We start from the raw sequence: 23,958 nt of genomic DNA, 5'->3' as shown, positions 1-23,958 counted from the left end.
ATGGGCTCAGCTTTGGTGACCAGTGGGTCCATCTTGGAACTGGCTGGAACTGCCTCTGTCCAACATGGGGGCAGCTTCTGGTGTCTTCTCACAGAAGCCACCCCTGTAGCCCCCCTGCCTGCTACTAAAAACTCGCCAGGTAAACACATGGAAAGTGTCTTGATCATTCCATATGGAAAATACCCTGCTGAGGAGCTCAGCTTCCCTGCTGGAGGCCATCAAGGGGGGGTCAGGAGTCAATTCTGAACTGACTCTAAGCAGGTTACGTCCATATAAATCATAGAATCATTTAGAGTGGAAAAGACCCTTAAGCTCATCGAGTCCAACTGTAAACTGAACACTGCCAAGTCCACCACTAAACCATGTCCCTAAGCACCACATCTTTTAAATACCTCCAGGGATGGTGACTCAACCACTTCCCTGGGCAGCCTGTTCCAGTGCTTGACAACCCTTTCGGTGAAGAAGGTTTTCCTAATATCAAATCTAAACCTCCCCCGGCACAACTTGAGGCCATTTCCTCTCGTCCTATCGCTTGTTACTTGGGAAAAGAGACCAACACCTACCTCACTACAACCTCCTTTCAGGTAGTTGTAGAGAGTGATAAGGTCTCCCCTCAGCCTCCTCTTCTCCAGGCTAAACAACCCCAGTTCCCTCAGCCGCTCCTCATAAGACTTGTTCTCCAGACCCCTCACCAGCTTCATTGCCCTTCTCTGGACATGCTCCAGCACCTCAATATCCTTCTTGTAGTGAGGGGCCCAAAATTGAACACAGTATTCGAGGTGCGGCCTCACCAGGGCCGAGTACAGGGGCACGATCACTTTTCTACTCCTGCTGGCCACACTATTTCTGATACAGGCCAGGATGCCATTGGCCTTCTTGGCCACCTGGGCACACTGCTGGCTCATGTTCAGCCGGCTGTTGACCAACACCCCCAGGTCCTTTTCTGCCAGGCAGCTTTCCAGTCACTCTTCCCCAGGCCTGTAGTGTTGCATGGGGTTATTATGATGCAAGTGCAGGACCCAGCACTTGGCCTTGTTGAATCTCATACAGTTGGCCTCAGCCCATTGATCCAGCCTGTCCAGATCCCTCTGTAGAGCCTTCCTACCCTCAAGCAGATCAACACTCCTGCCCAGCTTGGTGTCATCTGCAAATCAACTGAGGGTGCGCTTGATCCCCTCATCCAGATCATTGATAAAGATATTAAACAGAACTGGCCCCGATACTGAGCCCTGGGGAACAGCACTTGTGACTGGCCACCAACTGGATTTAACTCCATTCCCCACCACTCTTTGGGCCTGGCCATCCAGCCAGTTTTTTACCCAGCAAAGAATATACCTGTCCAAGCCATGAGCAGCCAGTTTCTCCAGGAGAATGCTGTGGGAAATGGTGTCAAAGGCTTTACTAAAGTCCAGGTAAACAACGTCCACAGCCTTTCCCTCATCTACTAAGTGAGTCATCTTGTCACAGAAGGAGATCAAGTTAGTCAAGCAGGACCTTCCGTTCATAAACCCATACTGACTGGACCTGATCACCTGGTTGTCCTGTCATGGGATGGCACTCGAGATGATCTGCTCCATAACCTCTCCCAGCACTGAGTTCAGACTGACAAGCCTGTTAGTTCCCCAGATCCGTCTTCCAGCCCTTCTTGTAGATATTGTGTGATAACTGACCACTGGTCCACTCTCTCCCTGTCCTGTTTTCAGCTAGTCCCAGTAGCCTTATTACACTTTTGAGACTAATGCAGGCCAGTGAAAGACATGAGCAGAAGAATCAGAAAGAGCAAATCCTTTTCCCTTTCCCTACACAGCCTAAAGAATTCATCAGAAAACTAAGTCTCCAAGTAAAGTAACATCACTGTAGAACTTAAAGCATCCATGAATCAATTCCTACATTTGGTAAAGTGTTCCCAGGTTTAATTACCTCAGTTGGAGTATATCACCTTGTTTCATGCCTGAATTTGTTGAACGACAGTTTTTAACCACTGTATCTTGTTATGCCCTTGCTTCAACATTAAAAAATGCTCTGGTATCAGTAGAAGTTATTATATAGCTTGGAAAAAGCTACGTACTTCCACAAAGTTTTTTTTAACCCCTAACTTGAATTCATGGTTCCTAGCTGAATTGCACTATAGTTTGTTGGTTTGTGAACATTTTGCCAAGTGATTTCAGTCTGTTGTGGAGAAGGAAATAGGCCCCTGAAGGCCCCTCAGCATATTGTTTGTGCCCCAGTACTTGCTACATGATCGTATTTTCTTAATGCCTGGTTTCATTCTATTTTAGTGGAGGTTTGGGCCTCATTCTTATTTGTACTACATCAAATAGTATATATTATACATGGAGAATAGAAATTATAGCATGGGGACCAGTATATTGTAACGAAATCATTACTAACATGTTAATATATAACAGTTTATAAACATATAAGAAGATAATGGAAAAATTAATTGGTATTGCCTATTTACATTTGCAACAATTTTTTTCTAAAACTATCCAGTTGTCAATTTAAAAATATACAAAATTAATTGAAAGAGAAGATACGAAACCTTCCATTAAAAAACTGCTGTTCCTACTTCAGTTGCTGACCTTTTTTCTACAGGTTTAAATATCTGTTTGTTAGTCTGAAACCAATTTAACAGCTTCCCTAAGATGCATGCATTAAATTACAAGCTGTAATAGGCTACAGCTGCAGAACGGTGCTCTTGGAACGTATGAACTTTGTTTGAATGTTATAGTTTTACTGATGATGTGCCACAGGTTGATTTAAGACATGTAAGACAACTTCACTAGCCTCTCACTAAGAATCTTCTTTAACAAATTTTGTATTACATATTTCTTTCATTCAAAAAGCTTGTATTTTTCTCTGCATTCAGGTATTAAAGTAAATCTATGAGGGCAGTTAAAAGGGTTTTTAGAAAGAGCTGGTTTAAGTTTTAAAATTATGAAGTACGTGGTTATCTTGTGTGTGTTCTTTATATTCCACTCTCTCGGCAGCAAAATGTTGTCACGTATATGACTCCATTCTACTTCACTGCATAGCCCTTCTACTCATAGCCAAAAAAACTCCCTTTTAGTAGGGCATTCTCCTGTTCATGGTCTTGTTTGTTTGCTTTGGTTGAAGTGAATGCCTAGCCAGAATTCGAAGAAGTTTGGAATCAATTTTTTCTTTTTTTTTTTTCCTTAGCGTAAAAGTGGTACAAACTTACTGATTTAATTCAAATCAGAGAGTTCTGTTTCCCACTCAGAATGATACTTTATTTGACCCACAGACTTCCATGAGTGGAGGCAAGGCATTTCCTACTCAAAGGTGAGAAATCAAATGGAAAACAATGCTGTGATATAACATATGTTTCATCATTTATTCCTTTTCCAAATCCGGTTCACATAAAACAGTATATATGAATACTGAAAAGAGCTCAGGGCTCATTTAGGGTAAATGCAATAGAATACCCATGTATTTCTGCTCTGCAGAACTCTGAGCTTCCAAGCAGCCTGCTCCACAAAAAACAACAACAATCCTTGCAGACTAGGAGAACTTCAAACAGGATACTCTAGGACAGCTTCACCAGGTACAACACTTAACTCCTGGACAAGACGCTTTTTCAGCTGATTAAAAAGCAGTGTAGAGAAACACACAGAAAAAGATAATCTTTTCACCTCATAACTAGACATTACAGTCAAAATCAAATAGACTATTGTGAAACCTTTAATTTTCAGAGATGGGAGAGAACTAAAGAAGAAGGATATATGAAATTCTTACCTTTGAACTCAGTAATACTTGTACTACTATAAGCCTCCAATTGAGAAAGATCTGAGTAGGCAGGGAGGGAGCACACATAGATTTACATATAAAATATTGTCTGTTTGAAGAGGAGACTTAGCATTGACTTCAATAAAATCAATACAGTTAACCGATTCAGCGATCAATGGCAAACAAAGTAAGAATTTATAAAGCACAGATAATTTAATCCTGAAAAAAAGTGGTCCTCAATGCATAGGAATACTATAATAATTTTAAAAACTCAGCCATTTCGCAGGTATCATTCAAAATACAAGAAGCAATTACAAGAATGAGAATGGCCTTTCAAAATGATAAATAAATTGCAGTGTTCTGTTTCACTAATCCTCTAAAATAAAAGCAAATCTTGCTGTTTCATCTACGTACTGCTACTATTTCTGAAAATCCTCATGGTTAATACATTGCATTGTTAGACCAGCTGGATACAAAATATTGATACACAGCATATGATCAAACAACATTCTTCCTGGAGTGTTTAAAAATGAAACCAAAGAATGCATGGTCTTACAGGAGAAATGAATATTGGGAGATCTAATAAAACATTAGCAATCATGGTACCGTTTCAGAACAGTACCATAGCACAATTAATTGTAGACTTGAACACATACATACCTTTTTCACGCCTTCCGAAATTACAACAAATCTACATGATATATAATGAAAATATACAAATAAATGGTTATCAGGAATACAGTGTTGTAAAATTAAAAATATTTTTGGTAGACATCTTTTAGAAACTTGTAGCATGTTTAAATGTATGAATAATTTAGGATGAAGCATTTAGGCATATATATACACAGAATTTCTACTAGTTTAGCTGAAATTGCTTTAGTTAACTATTTGAAATTGCTATGTTGTTTTAATCTTGTGACAATGAACTTACTGGTTCAAATCATAAAGCAGTCTCACAAAAAATTGTTTGCCATAACTAAAACTGCTATTGTGGCCACATCCTACAGTTGACGTGACACAGCTTTGTGTACATCAGTGGTTTGATGTGCTAATTTTGGCTGGGGTTGAAAAAACACAGCAAAAATTGCAGTGGTAATTTGAGATGTTACTACCACATACACAACACCAAGTATTTTCCAGACAGATACTGCCATACCCACAGCTAAGCCAAATTTTATGACTGCTTCTTGTCCACTTCTGTACAAAACCAGGCACTTAATTACAGAGATATTCAATCTGCTATGCAGATTGCTGCATAGCTTGCTATGTATATGAACTTTATTCAACAGACAGCAACTCTAATCAGAAGTATTGCTGCTCAGCTACTGTTTAAGTGTTAGTCATATTAGTTTAACCTGTAATAGCTACTCACTGCTTATTAGTCCCCTAGTAAAATATCTCTTTATCTGTAGAGGTTGCGACAGCCAAAAGCAAGTTTTGGGATTTCAACAAAAGTTGGATCACTACCTCATTTTTGTTGGTGGATGGCTGTAAAAAGAGATACTTCTCCAGCACACTTAAAAGGTCTTGTGACTATTAGCTTGCAGAAAACTGGAACTTGAGTGGAAACTTTCAGTGAAGTGAGAAAGGCAGGCTGTCCAAATGCTGAATTACCTTCAAAAGGACTCGTGAAGAAGAATGGAAATAAAAACAGAAAACCCCCGCACAGCAAATGGGCAAAGAAAACATCAGTTTTCTTAAAGTGGCTGCCTCGTATTGTTGGTCAGGCAAAGAGGCCTCTGAAACCTTCCTTCACTGCTGCTATAAACGGTGCCAGAAAATACCTGTGTGGCCACTCAGCTGCCTCAACTACTGGCCCTTGAGCACTAAAGTAAAATTGTGGAGCTGCAGCAATTACTGTCCTGCATGTCAGACTTAGGTAAGCAAGCGGCAGGAGCAGTAGAGCCTTGCTTCATGCCACTGCCACTGTATTTAGGACAAGGGGGCTCCTTTTGCTGATTTCTTATCCAAGGGGACATATTTGGCTAGCCATCCTCTAGAAACTCAGGGGCTCACCAGAAAGACTCAAAGCAGAGGTAGAAATCTTTATTGAGAGTAGTGGAAATCTTCTAGGGTGTTACACAATGTTTTGGTCTAAGTAAATTCTCTGTTCTACACACTTTACTTTCCAATGCCAGCCTTAGAATAACTGAAACTGACTTTTAAACTCACTTAACAAGCCTGTCCTCTTTTCACCACTTACAGGAGTAATGCTTTGGTTTTGAGATCCTTGCAGGCACCAAACAGAAGGGGAGGAGACCACTAGAAGGACCTCTCTTTAACTTTGATCCTTCTGAGTGATTTCAGGTCTCGCTGTGACTTAAAGCAACAGACTGGTTTTATCACATTGCTGCAGTTACACAGCAGCAGCCAGTCCTATAGTGCTGCCACAGGATCAGACAAATCCAGAACTGACCTGAATGCCGCCTGCTTACATTACACAAATAACTTGCTCAGCATAAGTGCATTTTACTGTACTGAGGGTCTGGCCCACAGCATTAATGTTTACAATACCAGAGAGTATGACAGGTAAATTTGCTGTGTCAGATAAATAGCGATTATGTAAGTAGGAATAGGCTATAACTGTGGGGTTTGGCTACTTTCACCTACTGAAAACAAAGAAAGATCATCTTTAAGCTAGGGCCTACTTTCCCTGTTTTCTACATGTCTGAAGGACTGGGTCAAACCGGCTTCTCTGAGTCTTGCTCACTGCCAGCTGTCCCCATTGGCCTGGTCAACATCACTTCTGCCCTATGGAGATGGAAACTAAGGCTTTCTTCCCCCTTTTCAGCTAGAAAAATAGTATTTTGTTAAAAATAGTATTTTAAAAGGGAGGGTAAAGTGGTCTTCTTTCAAATGAAAAAAAAAAAAATTCTACCCTATAAAAAGATAAACATTTAAAACATTGTTGTTACTTGTTTCAGAGAACTATGCCTCCATTTTTATTGAATTTAAAACAATCAATGGTCTGCTTGATGGAACCAGTTATTACATCATGATTAGAAGCCTCCCAGTAGTAACACAATGCAGTGTACTCACACTCTTATTGAAGTGAATAGAAACAAACCAGTAGAATTAAAGCAATTGTCTCAGATACTGAATTCTGTAAGGCCTGGAGGAAGAAAAAAAATGGTGATAGAAGAATCTATGGATGCTGCTGTAATTGAACACAAAAGAGTATGCAGTGTATCATATCAAACATTACAAATTACAAAACTGATCTATCAGTTGAAGTAAGATAAAGTCCTCAAGTATGGCAAAACTTCCTGGCCATGAAGAAAATTAAACACTGGAATTGTAGAGGTGTTAGTTACTATTTCTTGGCATCTAAAACAGATATTTTTAAAAAACTGCTTTCCTCCAAGTCTAGTGTAAATTTATTTATCATGTCTCTGCAAAGATAGCTTAGGTGTTGAAAATCATGGCAGGTTCTAAGTGCCTGTGTTCTTTCACTCTCTTTATAACATATGAAAAGAATACAATGACGCAGTGACTTAGTATAGTCATACTGCTTCATCTCTGTATTAAGACAACAGAAAACAAATGTCAATTGACTGTCTAGAAAGACTAGGAATTCATTGTTATTATTGTAATTACCATAAAATATAATATTTTTCTTACCCCATTCCCAATAAATTACTGTCTGTACATGCAGTTAGTGGGGTGGGGAGACAGCATCTGGAAGAATGAACGAAGCAGAGTTTGAGAGTGACTGCTTTTCATTGTATCATAAGAGAATGGCCATCGCTGGGACTGATTCACCCTCTAGGATAGAGCTAAAGTAGAATCTGCACTCTGCTGTTTCTCTCAAGTGTCTTACTTGCTTGTTCAAGCCCAGATTGTTTGCCAGATTTGAGATTTTTAGAAGTGTCATCTTTTGGTCAGATTGGCATAAATATTTTAAGGCATTTTTTTAAACCTACCTAAAAGCCGAGGGTGGGCTGCATCTGCTAGGTTCATATGGATTTAATTCACATAATCTATTCCTTGCAGTTGCAATTCAGGCACTGCTAGTGCTTTGGTCTCTACTTTTCACTGTCTGTGGCACACAATTTAGTCTTGTAAAAGCTTTGATATAATTAAAATCCTTGGGCTTGATGTAGGGTACATGGGTGTGTCCTGACTACATATGTAATGCAAGATGTTGGGCAAGATGAGGTGGGGACATTGTCTGGCCTTAGACTCCATAAAATTAACAGCATGGCATTTTGTTCAGGTCACCCCAGAGAGCTCACATGCATAAGTGCATTGTTTGCTTGTTGAAAAAGCTGAGAAAGTTTTATGCCCTATTACAAAAACAAAGAAAAGTAACATGAACTGCAATTTTAAAAGATTTGACTAAACTAGCAAGTAGCCCCCTGTAAAATGTGCAAGGAAAGCAGCTAGTTGCTGGCTGCTCAACCAGCTATGCAGCAAAGGTGGGGTGAACAACGGTAGGTGACAATTTTGTTTCAAGTTGTCCCTTTAGACTGGTCAGAGCCTCCTCAAAATACCTTACATAATTTAGTTGGTTTGAAAGAAACAAAGGACAGAATCATCAAGAAATTCAGAGATGTTATTCTGCTTTGCAGATGTCAAATCAGACCTGTTTTCTGAAGAAAAAAAATGAAAAAAAAACCCCAAACCCAAACATTTAAGATGCATTTTCACTGGAACATTTTTTGGAAACTTAATTCACTCCAAACATGACTTTTGCTAGAAAGTGTGTTAAGCTGCAAATTAATACTTGCAGAAACCATTTAAAATTTCAATTAAAAAGGTCACCAAAAATACAGATTTTTTATAAAATAAATTAATCTTTAATTAAACCAGTATTTTTTGTGAAAAGAAGTGGTAAAGCTATTTCTCACTTAAAATGTTGTCTCTCAGAAGTCAAATTTCATGAGAAAAACAGTTAATAAATAATGTAACACCTTTTTTTAAACTGTGTTTTACCTCTCTTGTACTGAGAGGAAAAATACGCCTAAGAAATGCAATGGGAAATACAGATTTCACCTCAGACCTGTAAAATTAACTATGTGTTTTTTCAGAGCTGCTTAAGCAGAGCAGAAGCAAGGCAAGATGCTGCAAAAGGTGGCTCTGATCAACTCTCTCTTCAATGATTTGCCTTGTCGCAGGATCACAAAGGAATTCATCATGGAAAGTGTTCAGGAGGCTGTTTCCTCAACCAGCGTAAGTACAAAATGACCCTTAAGGAATTTAGTATCAGTACTGATGCATGACTGTGGTTTATTGATAAACTTCTCCAACAGGATTATTAGAACCTCTGCAAGTATATCTTCAGTGTTAATCCAGGTAACTCAGAGTTTGTGTGTTTCTATAGTACGTAGGATAATATCAGTTTAGAAGATCTCCATGTGGGAAAATATCTTATGAAGATTTTGTAGGCAAAATAAGTAAGGTCTTGTAGGCAAAATCAAAGCTCTACATGACCTACTACTATGTCTTCTCTAGCAGTGACCAATAGATAGCACATGTGAAAGGTATTAATGAAGGAAATCTACATGATTATTATTCTTCAAAACTGGTAAATTTTCATCCAACTGACAAAATTCAAAGTTTTAGTGTTTTTTCACCATTGTTCTAATAAAGATTGTCCAAGCCAATTTTATGCTTAATACTGTGGTATTAAAACATCAGTTTTGAAAGGCTGTCTTAACCCTCAAAAGTTGCTTAGATGTATTTCTTCTGGAGTTTATACCTAGAAAAAAATATTTATAGCTCAGAAAAATACTATGTAACAAATATCATCTTAGGGTGTTAAAAATCCTTAAAAATGAAAGTGGCAATCTGCTAAAAGACATACCTAATGGATTCAGGAAAGGTTAATTGAATTCCTCTTATGTTTGCATTTCTGGTAAGTGTGAAAGAGATTCTGAAAAGTTTAGAAACATTACTGTTTCCTTGTATTTTGTGAGATGATCTGTAGTGTACCTTCTGAGTAAAAAGCCTTGTACTCGTAAGATATATTTGGGGAAAGACGTAGAAACAGATGAGTGTAAGGCAGTCTGGTCTGTATCTGTTTTACAGATGAAAGGATGTTTTCTTTTCCAGCACTGCAAAGTTTATACTTTTTGGAGGGACAAAATTCCATAAAAGCTAGGAAAACTATAGCATGATTTATTTTTGTGTGAAATTTAAAGGGAACTTTGATTCAAGTAATTTATCATTTTTTATGGAAATTTTTGAGGTAAAAGGTTATGTACTTTGCAGAGTTCTGCTTGGATTTCCTCAGGGATATTTAAAAGCCAGCATAAACACTTCAGCAGCAGTGTGTTAACACTACAGCATTCAACAGCCATAAATTTAATAGCAGTTCAGTGAAAGCATATTGGGTAGAAATCTGTTTAACTTCATCTTTGAACACCTGGGGTTATCCAAAGGAATATATCCCAAATTATCTCATGTTGCTTTTGTAGTTTTCCCCCTAAAAAGGAGGAGAAGGAACAAGCTTAAGTGAAACTGCCCCTTGCTATACCTGGCTAATTCATGCAGCTATTGGATTCTACTGAAAATGCAAATGTAAAATTATGGACCATTTCATCATACTTCATCAATATGGCTGTAGAAGCACTTTATTAAATGCCTTCATTACTATAGATATACTTCATAAGATGCAAAACCTGCACAGTCAGAATTATAGTGTGGTGATAAGTATTCCTGCAAACTAGACAGAAATGACTTAACTGAAGGGGCATATTGTTGATTCATTGCAAATAATTATGTTTAAGACTTTAGATGGATGAGCAACAGTATCACAGAGATTTGTAAATCCTGAAGCCAGGAGACAGACTGTCCTATCCATAGAATACCAGGACAGGTAAGATCAGCTGAAGGGCTGATCATGAAAATATATACTGCTGAGCCACCAGTCACTCCCAGTTTATTTCAGAAGTGCTCTGGAGGGATGCTGCTCTAGTTCGTAAGAAACACTAAGAACAGCTTCAAAATTTTATTCAGTCATTTTAGTCCCATTAGAGTCGATTTATGTTAGAGCTGTAAAAACAAGAGGAATATTTTATCTTTTTGACTGAGGAGGGATAAACAGGTCTGGACAGAATAAATCAGATTGTTTCCCCTTCTTTTCTGCTTCTCCCCCTCCCTAGTCTCATATTTTCTTCCTGTCTTTACACCTGGCAGAAACTTTTGTTAGAGCTCCAGAACCAGATACCTCTTCTACCCAATTTTCCTTTTTGTAAAGAAATTGAAAATTCCAAATTTCCTTTTTTCTCCCATAAATGTATGTCTTCTTTAAAATAATGACATTCTTTTTGAGGTGGAAAATACCTCAAAGCATTTTACAAGCACTGCATTATCATTTTCCTGGGGCCTCCTCCTGCTCTTCTTGTCATTTTTCATTATCTATCCCATTATCCATTGTTGGGATAACACTTTCCTTCTTTTCCTCCTCCTTTGTTGCTACTGATGAGGGTCTTATTTCCATAGCATGCCAGTGTTGAGATATTTCAGAGCATATTTGAGCCGTAGCAAACACCAAGTTAGAAAAGCCTCGCACAATTCACTGACTAATCTAGTGAAATTGAATAAATCAGGCTAGAAACAGCTTGGCTAGATAGAAAAGAAGGAACTCTGAGCAGGTAGTATGAAGATCACAGGCAAGAGGAAAACCATATCAGATAAACCAGCTCAACTATATCAGGAGAAGAATGATTTAAGAAGGACCAGTAGGATCTGCGTGGGGGGCTAGCTGAGCAAGCCTCTAGAGTGCTGAATGCTTGCTGAAAAACAAATATTAAAGCATTTCTTGTTAATCCCACAACTCCTTTCCTCCTTCCCAGTAATCAACAGCTCACTAAGTGATTTAACATTCTTATTTGCTATCACTGTAGGAAGACTGGCAAGCATCCAAAGGCATCAACAACTCTAATGTTCTATAGATCAATGTTTAAGCAGAAAGAAACCAGAGTTTATGAATTGTCAGAGTTCTTTCACAGTAATCAGATGTTATACAAAATGTTGGTAAAATCAGTAACTGCTAACTGTGATTGAAAAAAACAGACTCCCAAACTGTTTGCTGTGGAAAGAAACAGAGGGAGGGGCATTAAAAATGACTCAGGTTTGCAGTGCTAAAACATGTTCATAACTATAAAATGTACAACACATCATAAACCAACCACTTCCATTCTAATCATGTTCTCTTAATTCTTCCCTAAGGGTAACTTGAAGGATGCTGACAACTCAGGTACTAATATTGGAGCCTATCATTACATGCTAGAATCAAACATTGGAAAGACAATGCTGGAATTTCAGGTATAAGGATGACAGTGCAGCTTCTGCTTCATTCACATTTGAATGAAACAACTTACTTTCATGACTAATATCTAACAGAATTCATGCCATTTGAGGCATGGTGAGGATATTGTGACAATGAAGAGTGAGAGAAAACTGGATTAAGATCAAATTTGAATGATTAAAGGCTAACTTGAAAACTCCACTACAATAATTAAAATAGCAACATCATGTGACTCCTATATTAGAAAACAGCAGTGTTCCCTTCTGAGTAATTATATGTATTTAAATATCATCTACATAGTGCTGTACTTAAAATGAACTTTTGATAAAATGGCCTGTTTGAGTCCAGTTCCTAATGAAAAATATCAAGCTAAATCTACATTATTGCAGAAAATACTGTGGAGACTAACCTTACAATAGGTGCATCCTAGAGACAGAGCGCCTGACTTCCTGCTCTGGTCTTCCAAAGAAAAATCTAAAAAAAACTGTACTGAACATGGGTGAATGAATTGCCATGCAGTGTCTAATGTAATACGTATAGGGCAAATATTCTTGCAAAGCTGGTCACCCAGCAGGATGGTGACCACCTCTGGTGCTCTGTCAGAACCAGCCTTTTCAAAGTTTTACTCTGATTGAAAGAAATTTGATACAACCCTTCAGGTAACTGATATACTGAGGCATTAATGAAATCTCCAGGTAGCTGTTTGTTTACAGCTTTCTGAAAAAACAAGTCATATTTAAAACCTTCACCCACAGGTTTTTCTTACAGGTACCAGAGTAGATCCACATATTTCTGAGTCAGTTTGCTTTTCTTCCATTTGATGAAGTGTGAATTGGGTTGATGTCAAACTCAAATTCTCAAACTGCCTGCACTATAGTGGAGGGTTTTGCTTTTTGTTAATGAACACAAGTTAACTGGAAGTAGGTGTTATGTTATGGGCCCATTCTACTGGAACAAGCAAGACATGGCCACACATAAATATCAAATGAGTGCAAAGGGGATCAAATTCAGGAAAATAATCTGAGTATTCATAAAGTATCCCCATTTTGAACTGTGTGTTTCCAGAAGCCTATGTATTTTGCCTGAGTTGCAAGTAACACCTCACAGTGGCATGTCTAACACAGCGTGAAAAGTGGCCTCATGGGAAAAGTTGCCATGTTTATTCAATATTATAAGTAATGATACTGCACTGGAGATGGCAAACTTCCAGGAGAGGTGCTGTGGCCTAAGTTACACCCTTTTGAAGTCCTGACCACCCTTTCCTGACCCCAAGTTGCACTTCATCCAAGGAAGGAAACCAACAGAAATTTGAGACGTGACCAAAGACTTGTCAAAAAATCAGGCCTTTAACACTCTTGAAATACAAAAATGTTTAACAGAGTAAGATGCTTTAGCCTATGAGCAGAGATTTTTGTGAAAGAAAATATGTTTGTAAATTCAAATCCAAAAATGTCCCAATTAAATTTAGAGGCCTTTCCTTCCAACTTGGACAAGTAAGCCAAGAACATTTAGCAATTGGCCCAGAATCCCTGTAACAGTGCTACCAACAGAAATGAATGAGAAGCCTTCCTAAGGGAAAAGATTTATATTTACTGTAGACATGTTAAAATCCAATGGTAAGTAAGAACTAATACAACAGGTTTACACATATGAGCAAATCAGAACAGAGACTGAAGGAGCCTACACTATTTTCCATTAATTACTGAGTTTCCAAGAAAATTTACACCTGTTTCTCGGCCCAGACAGTAGTCTGAACTAGCACAGGTATATGCTATCTTAGAATTTTTATGTATCTCTCTCATTCCTCCCTCCACTTCCCATTGCCATCCATCCTAAGCCTCCACAGGATCTTCGCTTCATTCAGGCAGGACGATTTTAGAAACATTTCTGTTTTGGACCAAGAAATTTTAAAAGTCTTAAAGGCTGCAGGATGAGAAATCCATTTCCACCCCAGCTCTACTCAGAAGTATTCCAGATGTAATTACAACCCAGTAAAGGACCTAGTTCAGTGTTCTTAGATGCAGGCAATTGTCTGAGAGTTGCCTAATAGTACCTGCTGACCCATTAAAATGTGTCAATTATGGTTCAGTTGAAACAATTGATCATTTTGTGTGTTAACTGTGAAATATCCACTGCGTTTCACAAAAAGTTCAAAATGCTCAGAGATGGTACTTTAGCAGCAATATTTGCATTTAAATAAAAATGACTACATTGATAATTGTAATAATTTTGTTTAAGGACACTGGATGTTTGCCCTTAAACTAAAATGCCATTAGAGAGATGTTCTGTTAGACAGCAACAGTCATCCATATTTTTATCCATTTTCATAGAACTTAGAACAGCACAAGTTAGAAGGGATATCGAAAGATCATCTAGTCCAACTGTTCATGGGAAAGGGAGCCTAGATGAGGTTATCTAGCACCCTCTCCAATTGCATCTTGAAAACCTCCAGTGATGGGGATTCTACCACATCCCTGCAGAGGTTGTTCCAGTGATTGATTGTTCTCACTTTAAAAAAAATTTCTTATATCTAGATGAAACCTCTTTCAGTGAAACTTGTACCTGTTGTCCCTTGTCTTCTCCATGTGGCTCCTTATGAAAAGAGAGTATCCGTTTTCTTTATAGCCACCCTTTTAGTACTGGAATACTGTGAGGAGGTCCCCCTGAGCCTTCTCTTCTGCAGGGAGAAAAGAGCTAATTCCTTTAGTGTTTCCTCATAGGGCAGGTCCTCCAGTCCTTTGACCATCTTCGTGACCCTTCTTTGAATGCTATCCAGTCTATCTGCAGCTTTTTTGAATGTGGGGACCAGAACTGGACACAATACTCCATGTGTGGCCTGACAAGCACTGCGCAGAATGGGATGATCACATCTCTATCTCTGCTAGTAATGTCCCTGTGGATGCAGCCCAGGATCTGATTTGCCTTTGTTGCTGCAGCAGCACACTACAGACTCAAGATCATCTTGTTGTTCACCAGGACCCCCAGGTCCCTTTCAGCAAGGCTGCTCCCCAGCCACACAGATCCTAGCCTGTACTGGGCTCTTTGGTTATGTCATCCCAGGTGCAGGACTTTGTTAAGCTTCATACAATTCTTGCTAGTCCACTCTTCCAGTCTGTCCAGATGTCTCTGTAAGATGGCTCTCCTTTCTGATGTGTCTGGCTCGCCACCCAGTTTGGTACCATCAGCAAAGTCAATAAGGGTGCTTTCAGTCCCATCATCTGTGGGGAACTAGTGTTGAATGCTTTGCTAAGTCCAGGTAAACAACATCCACTGCTCTCCCCATGTCACCACAAAATGTTATTTTGTTGTTGAAGGTGGTCAGGTTAGTCTGGCATGATTTGCCTTTGATAAATCTGTGTTGGCTTTTCCCAAACACCTGCTTCATTTCCTTTGCAATATGACATATGCCCTCTTCCAGTCATCAGGGATATCCCTTGGTCTCTAAGACTTTTCAAAGGTTATAGACAGTGGCCTAGCAACAATGTCATACACTTCTCTTAACACCCTGTGATGGATTCTGTCCAGGCCCATAGATTTATGTGGGTTGAGCCCTTGCAAGATGTCAAAGACCAGTCCTTCCTCCACTATGGGTGTGTTAATACATGTGTTGTTGTAGCTACTTGATTCCATGATCTGGGGTTCAGCTACAGTGGTAAAGACAGAGGCAAAGAAGCTATTAAAAAACTCTGCCTTGGCAACATCATTAGTAACTAGTTTCTCTGTGCTGTTTAGTGATTGGCCTATGTCTTCCCTGTGCTTCTGGTTACTGCTTATGTGTCTGAAGATTCGTTTCCTGTTGTTCTTGACATCTTTGGCCAATTTCAGTTTTAGCTGAGCCTTCCTGACTGCATCTCTGCATGCCCTAGCAAGATTCTTATAGAATAGAATAGAATAGAATAGAATAGAATAGAATAGAATAGAATAGAATAGAATAGAATAGTTCAGTTGGAAGGGACCTACAGCAATCATCTAGTCCAACTGCCTGACCACTTCAGGGCTGACCAAAAGTTAAAGCATGTTATTAAGGGCATTGTCCAAATGCCTCTTAAACACTGACAGGCATGGGGCATCGACCACCTCTCCAGGAAGCCAGTTCCAGGGTTTGACCCTGGAACCCTGACCACCCTGTAAGTGAAGAAATGCTTCCTAATATCCAGTCTAAACCTCCCTTGGCACAGCTTTGAACCATTACCACATGTCTTACCACTGGATACCAGGGAGAAGTGATCAGCACCTCCCTCTCCACTTCCCCTCCTCAGAAAGCTGTAAAGCGCAATGAGGTTGGCGCTCAGCCTCTTTTTGTCCAAACTACACAAACCCAAAGTCTTCAGCTACTCCTCCCAAGACATTCCTTCCAGTCTTTTCACCAGCTTTGTTGCCCTCCTCTGGATACATTCAAGGACCTGAACATCCTTTTTAAATTGTGGGGCCCAGAACTGCACACAGTATTCAAGGTGAGGCCACACCAATGTTGAATACAGTGGGTTAATCACCTCTTTTGACCTGCTGGTTATACTGTGTTTGATGCACACCAGGATGCGATTTGCCCTCTTGGCTGCCAGGGCACGCTGCTGACTTATATTGAGCCTGCTGCTGACCAGTACCCCCAGATCCCTTTCTGCAGGGCCACTCCCTTTCTCCAGCCACTCCTCTCCCAATTTATACTTCTGTCCAATATTACTCCATCCCACATGCAGAATCCAGGATTTGTTCTTCTTAAATTTCATGACACTGGTGATTGCCCAATGCTCCAATCTATCTAGATCCCTCTGCAAGGTTTCCTCCCAGTATGTATCACCAGCAAACTTGCTAATGGTGCATTCAACTCCTGCTTCCAGATCACTGATAAAAATATTGAACAGAATTAGCCCTAGAACTGAGCCCTGAAGAACACCACTGGTGACTGGTGCCAGATGTAGCCTCACTGACTACAACCCTTTGAACACTGCCCTTCAGCCAGTTCATCATCCTGTGCACCATGTACCTGCTCATCTCACAGTTGGACAACTTGTCCAGAAGGATGCTGTGAGGGACAGTATCAAAAGCCTCACTAAAATCCAGAAAACCGACATCCACCGCCTTCCCTTCATTCACTAGGCAGGTGACCTTATCATAGAAAGATATCAAATTAGTTAAACAGCACTGGCCTTTTGTGAACCCAGGTAGACTGTGCCTGATGATTGTATTATTCTTTAAATGCCTTTCAATAGTACTCAGTATAATCTTCTCTATAATTTCTCCAGGAACTGAGGTTAGACTAACAGGTCTGTAGTTTCCTGGGTCTTCCTTCATGCCCTTCTTGTAAATTGGAGAATGTTGGCTAGCTTCCAGTCAGCGGGGACCTCCCCAGACTCCCAAGACCTTTGGCAGATGAATGAGAGGAGTCCTGCTGTAACATCCGCTAGCTCCTTCAGTACTCTGGAATGAATCCCTTCCAGTCCCATGGACTAGTGAACATTCAGCTGATACAGCTGGTCCCTTACAATTTCAGTGTCCACAAATGGAAAGTCACTGTTCCCACACTCATAGTCCTCCAACTCAGAGGACAGGGCAGCCCAAGGTCTATTAATATTATTAAAGACTGAGGCAAAAAAAACTCATTGAATGCCTCTGCTTTTTCTTCATCCCTATTAGTTAGATGACCATCTTCAATAAGTATTGGTCCAATGTTTTCTTTAGGCCTCCTCTTGCTATTAACATACTTAAAAAAAACCTTCCTGTTATCTGAAACAACACTGGCCAGTTTCAACTCTAATTGAGCTTTGGCCTTTTGTATTTTCTGCCTGCATATACAGAACCATGGCTCTGTAATCTTCCTGTGAAGCCTGACCTTGCTTCCAGAGATCATACAATTTCTTTTCCTCTTGAGATCCATGAGGAGTTTCCTTTTCTGCCCCGCTTCCTTGACTTTTGACACAATGGGATTACCTACTTCTGTGCTTCTAAAAGGTGGTTCTTAAAGACTGACCAGCACTCATGGACTCCTAAGCCCTCAAAAGCAGATTCCCAGGGTACTCTCTTAAATAGCTCCCTGAACAGCTTAAAGTTTGCTCTCCTGAAGTCCAGGGTAACAACTCTGCTGTCCTTTTTTCTCATTACGCCAAAAAATTTAAACTCAACCATGTCATGATCACTGCGGCCAAGACAGCCACCTACCATCACATCCCGCACGAGTCCTTCTCTGTTCACAAACAACTAGTCTAGGAGGGCATCTTTCCTAGTTGGCTCACTAAGTACTTGTGACAAGAAATTGTCTTCAACAAACTCCTGGAATTTCCCAGATTTGCTTGTCAGAGCAGTATGGTATTCCCAGCTGATGTCTGGGAAGTTGAAATCTCCCATAAGGACAAGGGCTACTGATCCAGAAGTTTATCCTAATTGCTATAGAATAACTCATCAGTGCTTACATTCTGGCTGGGTCATTGGTAGTAGACAGCCGCTACAACATCTCTTTTTTTTTTCCATCCCCATTCCTGTAGTCTTTGATGGGTATTTGGCCACATTTCTATAGCCAGTATGCTGCTTTTTTGCTTTTAAGCCTAACCAAAATCTCATTGTTAAGCCAGGGTGGTCTTCTGCCTTCTTTTCCCTTTGAAGGGGATGGATTGTTATTGTGCTTCCAGGAAGCTGTTCTTGAATAACTCCAAGGACTCGCAAGTTCCTTTGCAAGTGGACGTTTCCTATGTGTCGTGGTTTAACCTCAGTCGGCAACTGAGCACCACAAAGCCGCTCACTCACTCCCCTGCCCGGGGTGGGATGGGGGAGAGAATTGGAAGAGCACAAGTGAGAAAAACTCGTGGGTTGAGATAAAAACAGTTTAATAATTGAAATTAAAAAAAAAAAAAAAAAATAATATAATACACAAAGCAAGTGATGCACAGTGCAATTGCTCACCACCCGCCGACCGATGTCCAGCCAGTCCCCGAGCAGCAACCCCCCCGGCCAACTTTCCCCAGTTTATGTACTGAGCATGACGTCACATGGTATGGAATGTCCCTTTGGCCAGTTTGGCTGTGCCCCCTCCCAGCTTCTTGTGCACCTCCAGCTTTCTCAGTCGGTAGAACATGGGAAACTGAAAAGTCCTTGGCTAGTGTAAGCATTACCTAGCAACAACTAAAACATCGGTGCGTTATCGACTTTGTTCTCATCCTAAATGCAAAACACAGCACTGTACCAGCTACTAGGCAGGAAATTAACTCTATCCCTGCCGAAACCAGCACACCATGGAATCCCTTGCAGCAGGGCTTTGAGCATAATGTAGTTGGCTCTTCTAAAATCCAGGATCTTTGTCCTTCTACTGGTCCTCAGCGTGCAATAGCAGGATCTTAAACTCCACAGTCTTATAATCACTGTATTCAAGTCTACCATTGGTAGTTATATTGTCAAGTAAGTTTTCTCTGTTTGTGAGCAGTAAATCTAGCAATGCACTGTTCCTAGTTGACATGCAGCATCTGTAGCAGGAAGCAGTCCTCAATGCATTCCGGGAACTTGATGGACAACCTGTGTACTGCTATGTTGTTTTCCAACAAATGTCCATGTAATTGAGTCACCCATGAGGATCAGATTCTGTTGGCCCAAGACTTCCTTGAGCAACCAGGGTAAGGTTTCGTCAGCCTTGTCATCCTGATTGGGTGGTCAATAACAGCTAACTACCATAAGATCCCCCGTGGTGGTGATCCCTCTAATGATGACCCAAAGGCGTTCAATAGAACTTTCGTGGTCTTCATAGCTCACTGCTATCACTCAAATTTCTCTTTTACATAAAGTGCAACTCCACATCTTCTTCTTCCCTTCCTATATTTCCAAAAGAGTTTGTAGCCATTCATTGTGGTCTTCCAGTCATGTGAGTTTTCCTACCGAGTTCCTGTGATTCCTATGACTGTATATCAAGCCGGCAGATGGGTGCCTCGGTGCCTCTCAGCAGGGAGTCACCCACTGCTAGCACTTGCTGCTTTCTTTTGTAGCTTTTAGTGTGTGCAGTTTCTCCCTGTGAATCTTGCTCATTGGTTTTGTCCACTGCCAAGGTTTTATATCTGTTGTTGGTTGGTACATGCAAGGAAGGGGAGTGAAGTGATACCCTGTTCCTACAGGTTCACCAGAGGCTATGGTGCCTCATGTTCCAACATGTTGTCTTTTTGCTGCTGAAGCTCTTTTTTTGGTAGTCCTTGGAGTTCAGTGCCACTGGGCCCCAGTATTTCTTCTTGCAAAGTCTCAAATAATACTCTATTTCTTGTTCACCCTCCCTAAAAAAGCATAGCCTGCTAACTTCCTCCTGCAGCTCCTCCACCCACTCAGCTCACCCAATCAGCTGTGCTCAGCAATTCCGCCGGAGCACAGTTTGTACAGATGGAGCTTCCACCCTCCTCCACCCAGGACTGTGGGGACAGATTTTGCTGCCTCCACCTGTGCAGCAGGTTCCCTGACAAGAAACTGTCTGGGTGGCTGCCTCCACTCATCTCAGGCTAGCTTGGCTAGGTAGATGGTTCCCAGCTGCTGCAGAGCACAGTCCCTGCTTGGTCTCTACCAACGTGCTTCTTACAACCTTAAAGTACTGCCTAATAAGCCCTTCCAATTCCTTGGTGACCTCAAGCTGCTGGGTAGGTTTGCACAGCCACCAGCAAGGTGGGGATGACCAATGGGCCTGCAGCCTAAGCCTGCAGGTGAGCAAAGTAGGCAGCAGCCCAATCACTGGCAGCATGCACTGCACTTTCTGCACTCCCTTCTCTGTGAACTGCCACACAAACTGCCGATGCCACTCCCAACAGAGGCCACTCCCTTTTTCTGTGCATATTTGCCACTCCTTTTTTGTGTGCATTTTTTGCTTATGTAAAAATGTAGTTACTTAATTTAGTTGATAGCATTTTTTCTGTGATAGTTGCCCTTCTCAATTCAAAGTTCAGAAGTTATTAAAACTGATACAACAATGGTTTGGGGCAAAGATTTAAGGTTAATTTTAGATACCATTGGAAATTGATCAAATTCAATTTTTTTTTGCTATGAGTAGCTGGGCATATCAAAATGAAGATTAGAAAGCAAGTAATTTAAACTACCATACTAGCAATGCACAGAAAATAGAAAAAATATTCAGTGCAGTGACCAGCAGTTAGCAATATTTTCACGTTAGCATCTGATTGTCAAAAAGCTCTAATTATGCCAGCACTATGACTACAGACAAGGTTGTAGTGGTTACCTAAAAGTAAGTAAAAGTTCCTTTAGAGATCAATATTAAACCCATACTGCTTAGAATATGAATATTTCTCAGTACTCATGCATTTTCTACTTGCTTTGAAAGAGGAAATACTAGCTTCCAGCTGGCTGGCTATAGGTCTTTCATTACACCTCTTAATATGATTGGAATCAATTTTGTTTCTTTATGGTATCATCTTTAAACACCAAATCTGCCCTATTTTTTTGTTGCTTAAATGCAAAGGTGTGGGTTTTGAAGAGTCAATCAGTAATCGGCATGCTCCCATTTTGCAGGTAGGACATCACATCAAAAACTTGGCTGTGTGAGTGGTTAACTGCCTGAGGTTATAATATGCAAAGAATTTCCTTTGAAGTTCTGAATTAATTTGTTCTTCGTTTGTTTTAATTTATACTAGTCTTCAGGCAAAGTTAAATTTTAAAATAGATTTATATTTTCTGTACTTAGCCCTTGCCGTCACTGCAGGAGCCCCAAAATATTTCTCACTTTTATCTATTGGGAAACAGGCAGAAAATTCAGTAAAAATTGAGTAAAAACTGTAAACCCAGCATGTTTTATCTTCCATTTTTCTGAAAACATTTAGAAATGTATTAGGTTGAACAATTTAAAGACATTTTTTATCTTCTTAAATGATGCACTGTGTTACATTCTACAGAAAAATTATGTATTCCAAGTTGTCCAAGGGGAATAAAATCACATTTAGCACTTAAAATATTACAACTCTTCAAGATAAGTCTTCATAGACAGATTTAGTTATAGCTTAACATTTTTAACATCTTATAAAGTAATTCAATATCTAATGGGTATTTTATTCCCTTTTAATGAGCAGCTTTTGAAAGATGTGTAGAATGTTACACAAGGATTGCTGTGTAATTTTTTCCCAGAACTGAATGGTTCTGCTGGAAGTTGTTTTGTTAAAATAATTTTAAAAAACAAAACAAAACACAAAAAAATGAACCAAAAGATATTTGTTACTAACTTTCATGTTTGTTGCTACTTTCCTGAACAATAGGAAGTAATTTCCTCCTACTCCCAGTGTTCCTTAGATGAAAGGATGAGAAGTCACATGGCCCTGGACTGGATTATGAAGGAGCAAGAATCTCCAGGAATTATATCCCAAGAGCTGCAAGTTGCACTTAGGGAACTGGAAGAAGCCAGGAAAGCTGGGCAGGAACTGAGGTTTTACAAAGAAAAGAAAGAAATACTGAGCTTAGCCCTGAGTCAGATCTACAGTGATCAAGTTAACTCTTCCTCATGGAATGATCAAATGAGCTTGGCTTTACATGGCTACCACTAACCTTGAAGAAGGCGTTTGACTTTGAACTATGACATACTCCTCTCAGTTGAAAAGACCCCATGTGTAAATTTGTAACATTCTTTTCCATGGCTGTTTTAATTTCTGTATCTAAAAGCACTGATGTATTTTTTTTTTTTTTTTCAGTGGATAGAAATATTCTTCAGGTCAAGTAAAATCTACCATGGATATTTGATGTAGTACTGGTACTAAGCTACAGGTAAACTTGAAGAGAAGCAAGCCACAGAAAACTTTTATGGTACTCTGGAAATTGAAGTGTTCTGCACAAAGACTCTATATCTTCTTTGCTGAAGATATAAAAATTGTGGTCAGAACCTACAGACTGTTAGAAATAAAAGACAAAAAAAAGGGCCTGCTGGTGTCTTTTTAGTTCCAGACTCTTTCACAGCAACTGTGTTTCCTCCTGGCACTGCTAGAAGGTGCAATTGCTGAAGTTCATTTAGTCTGTTTATTCAAGGGTAGCAAGAGTCTTCCAAGCAAAAAAGCTGCAGCATACAACTAGTACTCCAGATTCCACCTTTTTCAGCCTCTGTTGAAGTCAAGGTGATATTATCAAGCTGTACGAACGTAAAGACTGGCTAAAATTATTAGATTGACCATGCTCTGCTGAGAATTAATAACAGATGCTTTATGATAATAGTCTGCCAGTCAGACTGGCAGACTGGAAAACTGTTATGCTCTGATTCTACTATCAAGTAGAATCTTTCACCAGGAAACATTTTCCCCTTCTTCTGCCCTTTCAGAGAGCATTGACTCACTTCCACTGAAACAAATAGCTACTGAGATTCAAGATCTTTACTTTCCCCATACCAACTGTCAGCCCAATTCTTCTGCCAGAAGTTACTGCCCTGGACCACAGTCAGCAGCATGTGTCTAGATGAGGCACACATTCACGTTACCCAGCATGCTATTTCAGCTGATGATGAAGGCAGAAATGGACTAAGACACCGGACAATTAACGTGAACAAGTTTCTTTCTAATTATGCTTTCTAATAGCTTCTGCCAGAAGAATGGACACCTGGCAGTGCTCTTAGTTTAAGTAATCTCAGTGGCCTCAGTAGTAGCTCCTAGCATCATTAAAATATTCTTTAAACATTGTGTATTTCCACATAAAAAGGACAATTGTTCCATTAGTAGAGAAGGAGCTGGAAAGAGTTCATTTTTGTCTCTTGTAGAAATGGGGACGCAACTACATCACTTCTGAAATAAAAAAGAGGAGAGCGCTGGTCAGCAGTAATGATCTTGCTGCAAAACCAGTCACACCAGTGCTAATGGGTGTGGGAAAACTGTGACCTCCAAAGCTTCTTGTGCTCTTTGAGAAAGAATATGCGATGGTTGTATGGGATGCACTTCCAGCACTGGTGGAGCCAAGCTGCCCATAGAGCCTACCCACAGCAAGCACAGCTTAAAAAGGAACACAAATAATGCAGAATTTTG

General features: G+C 40.0%; 1 protein-coding gene across 1 annotated transcript in view; it reads left to right on the top strand.

The window, feature by feature from the left end:
* The window catches only part of LIX1 (limb and CNS expressed 1), a 30,937-nt gene extending 8,434 nt beyond the window's left edge, over positions 1-22,503 (top strand). Inside the window, 5 exon segments of the mRNA XM_076362952.1 lie at positions 8,778-8,816; positions 8,818-8,919; positions 11,923-12,018; positions 16,402-16,419; positions 22,219-22,503. Of these exon segments, the coding sequence (XP_076219067.1) occupies positions 8,778-8,816; positions 8,818-8,919; positions 11,923-12,018; positions 16,402-16,419; positions 22,219-22,503 (540 nt within the window).
* Positions 22,504-23,958: the final 1,455 nt, after the last annotated feature.

Source organism: Aptenodytes patagonicus, chromosome Z, assembly GCF_965638725.1.
Source record: "Aptenodytes patagonicus chromosome Z, bAptPat1.pri.cur, whole genome shotgun sequence".
NCBI classification, from domain to species: domain Eukaryota; kingdom Metazoa; phylum Chordata; class Aves; order Sphenisciformes; family Spheniscidae; genus Aptenodytes; species Aptenodytes patagonicus.
This window is presented reverse-complemented; position numbering and strand designations above follow the sequence as displayed.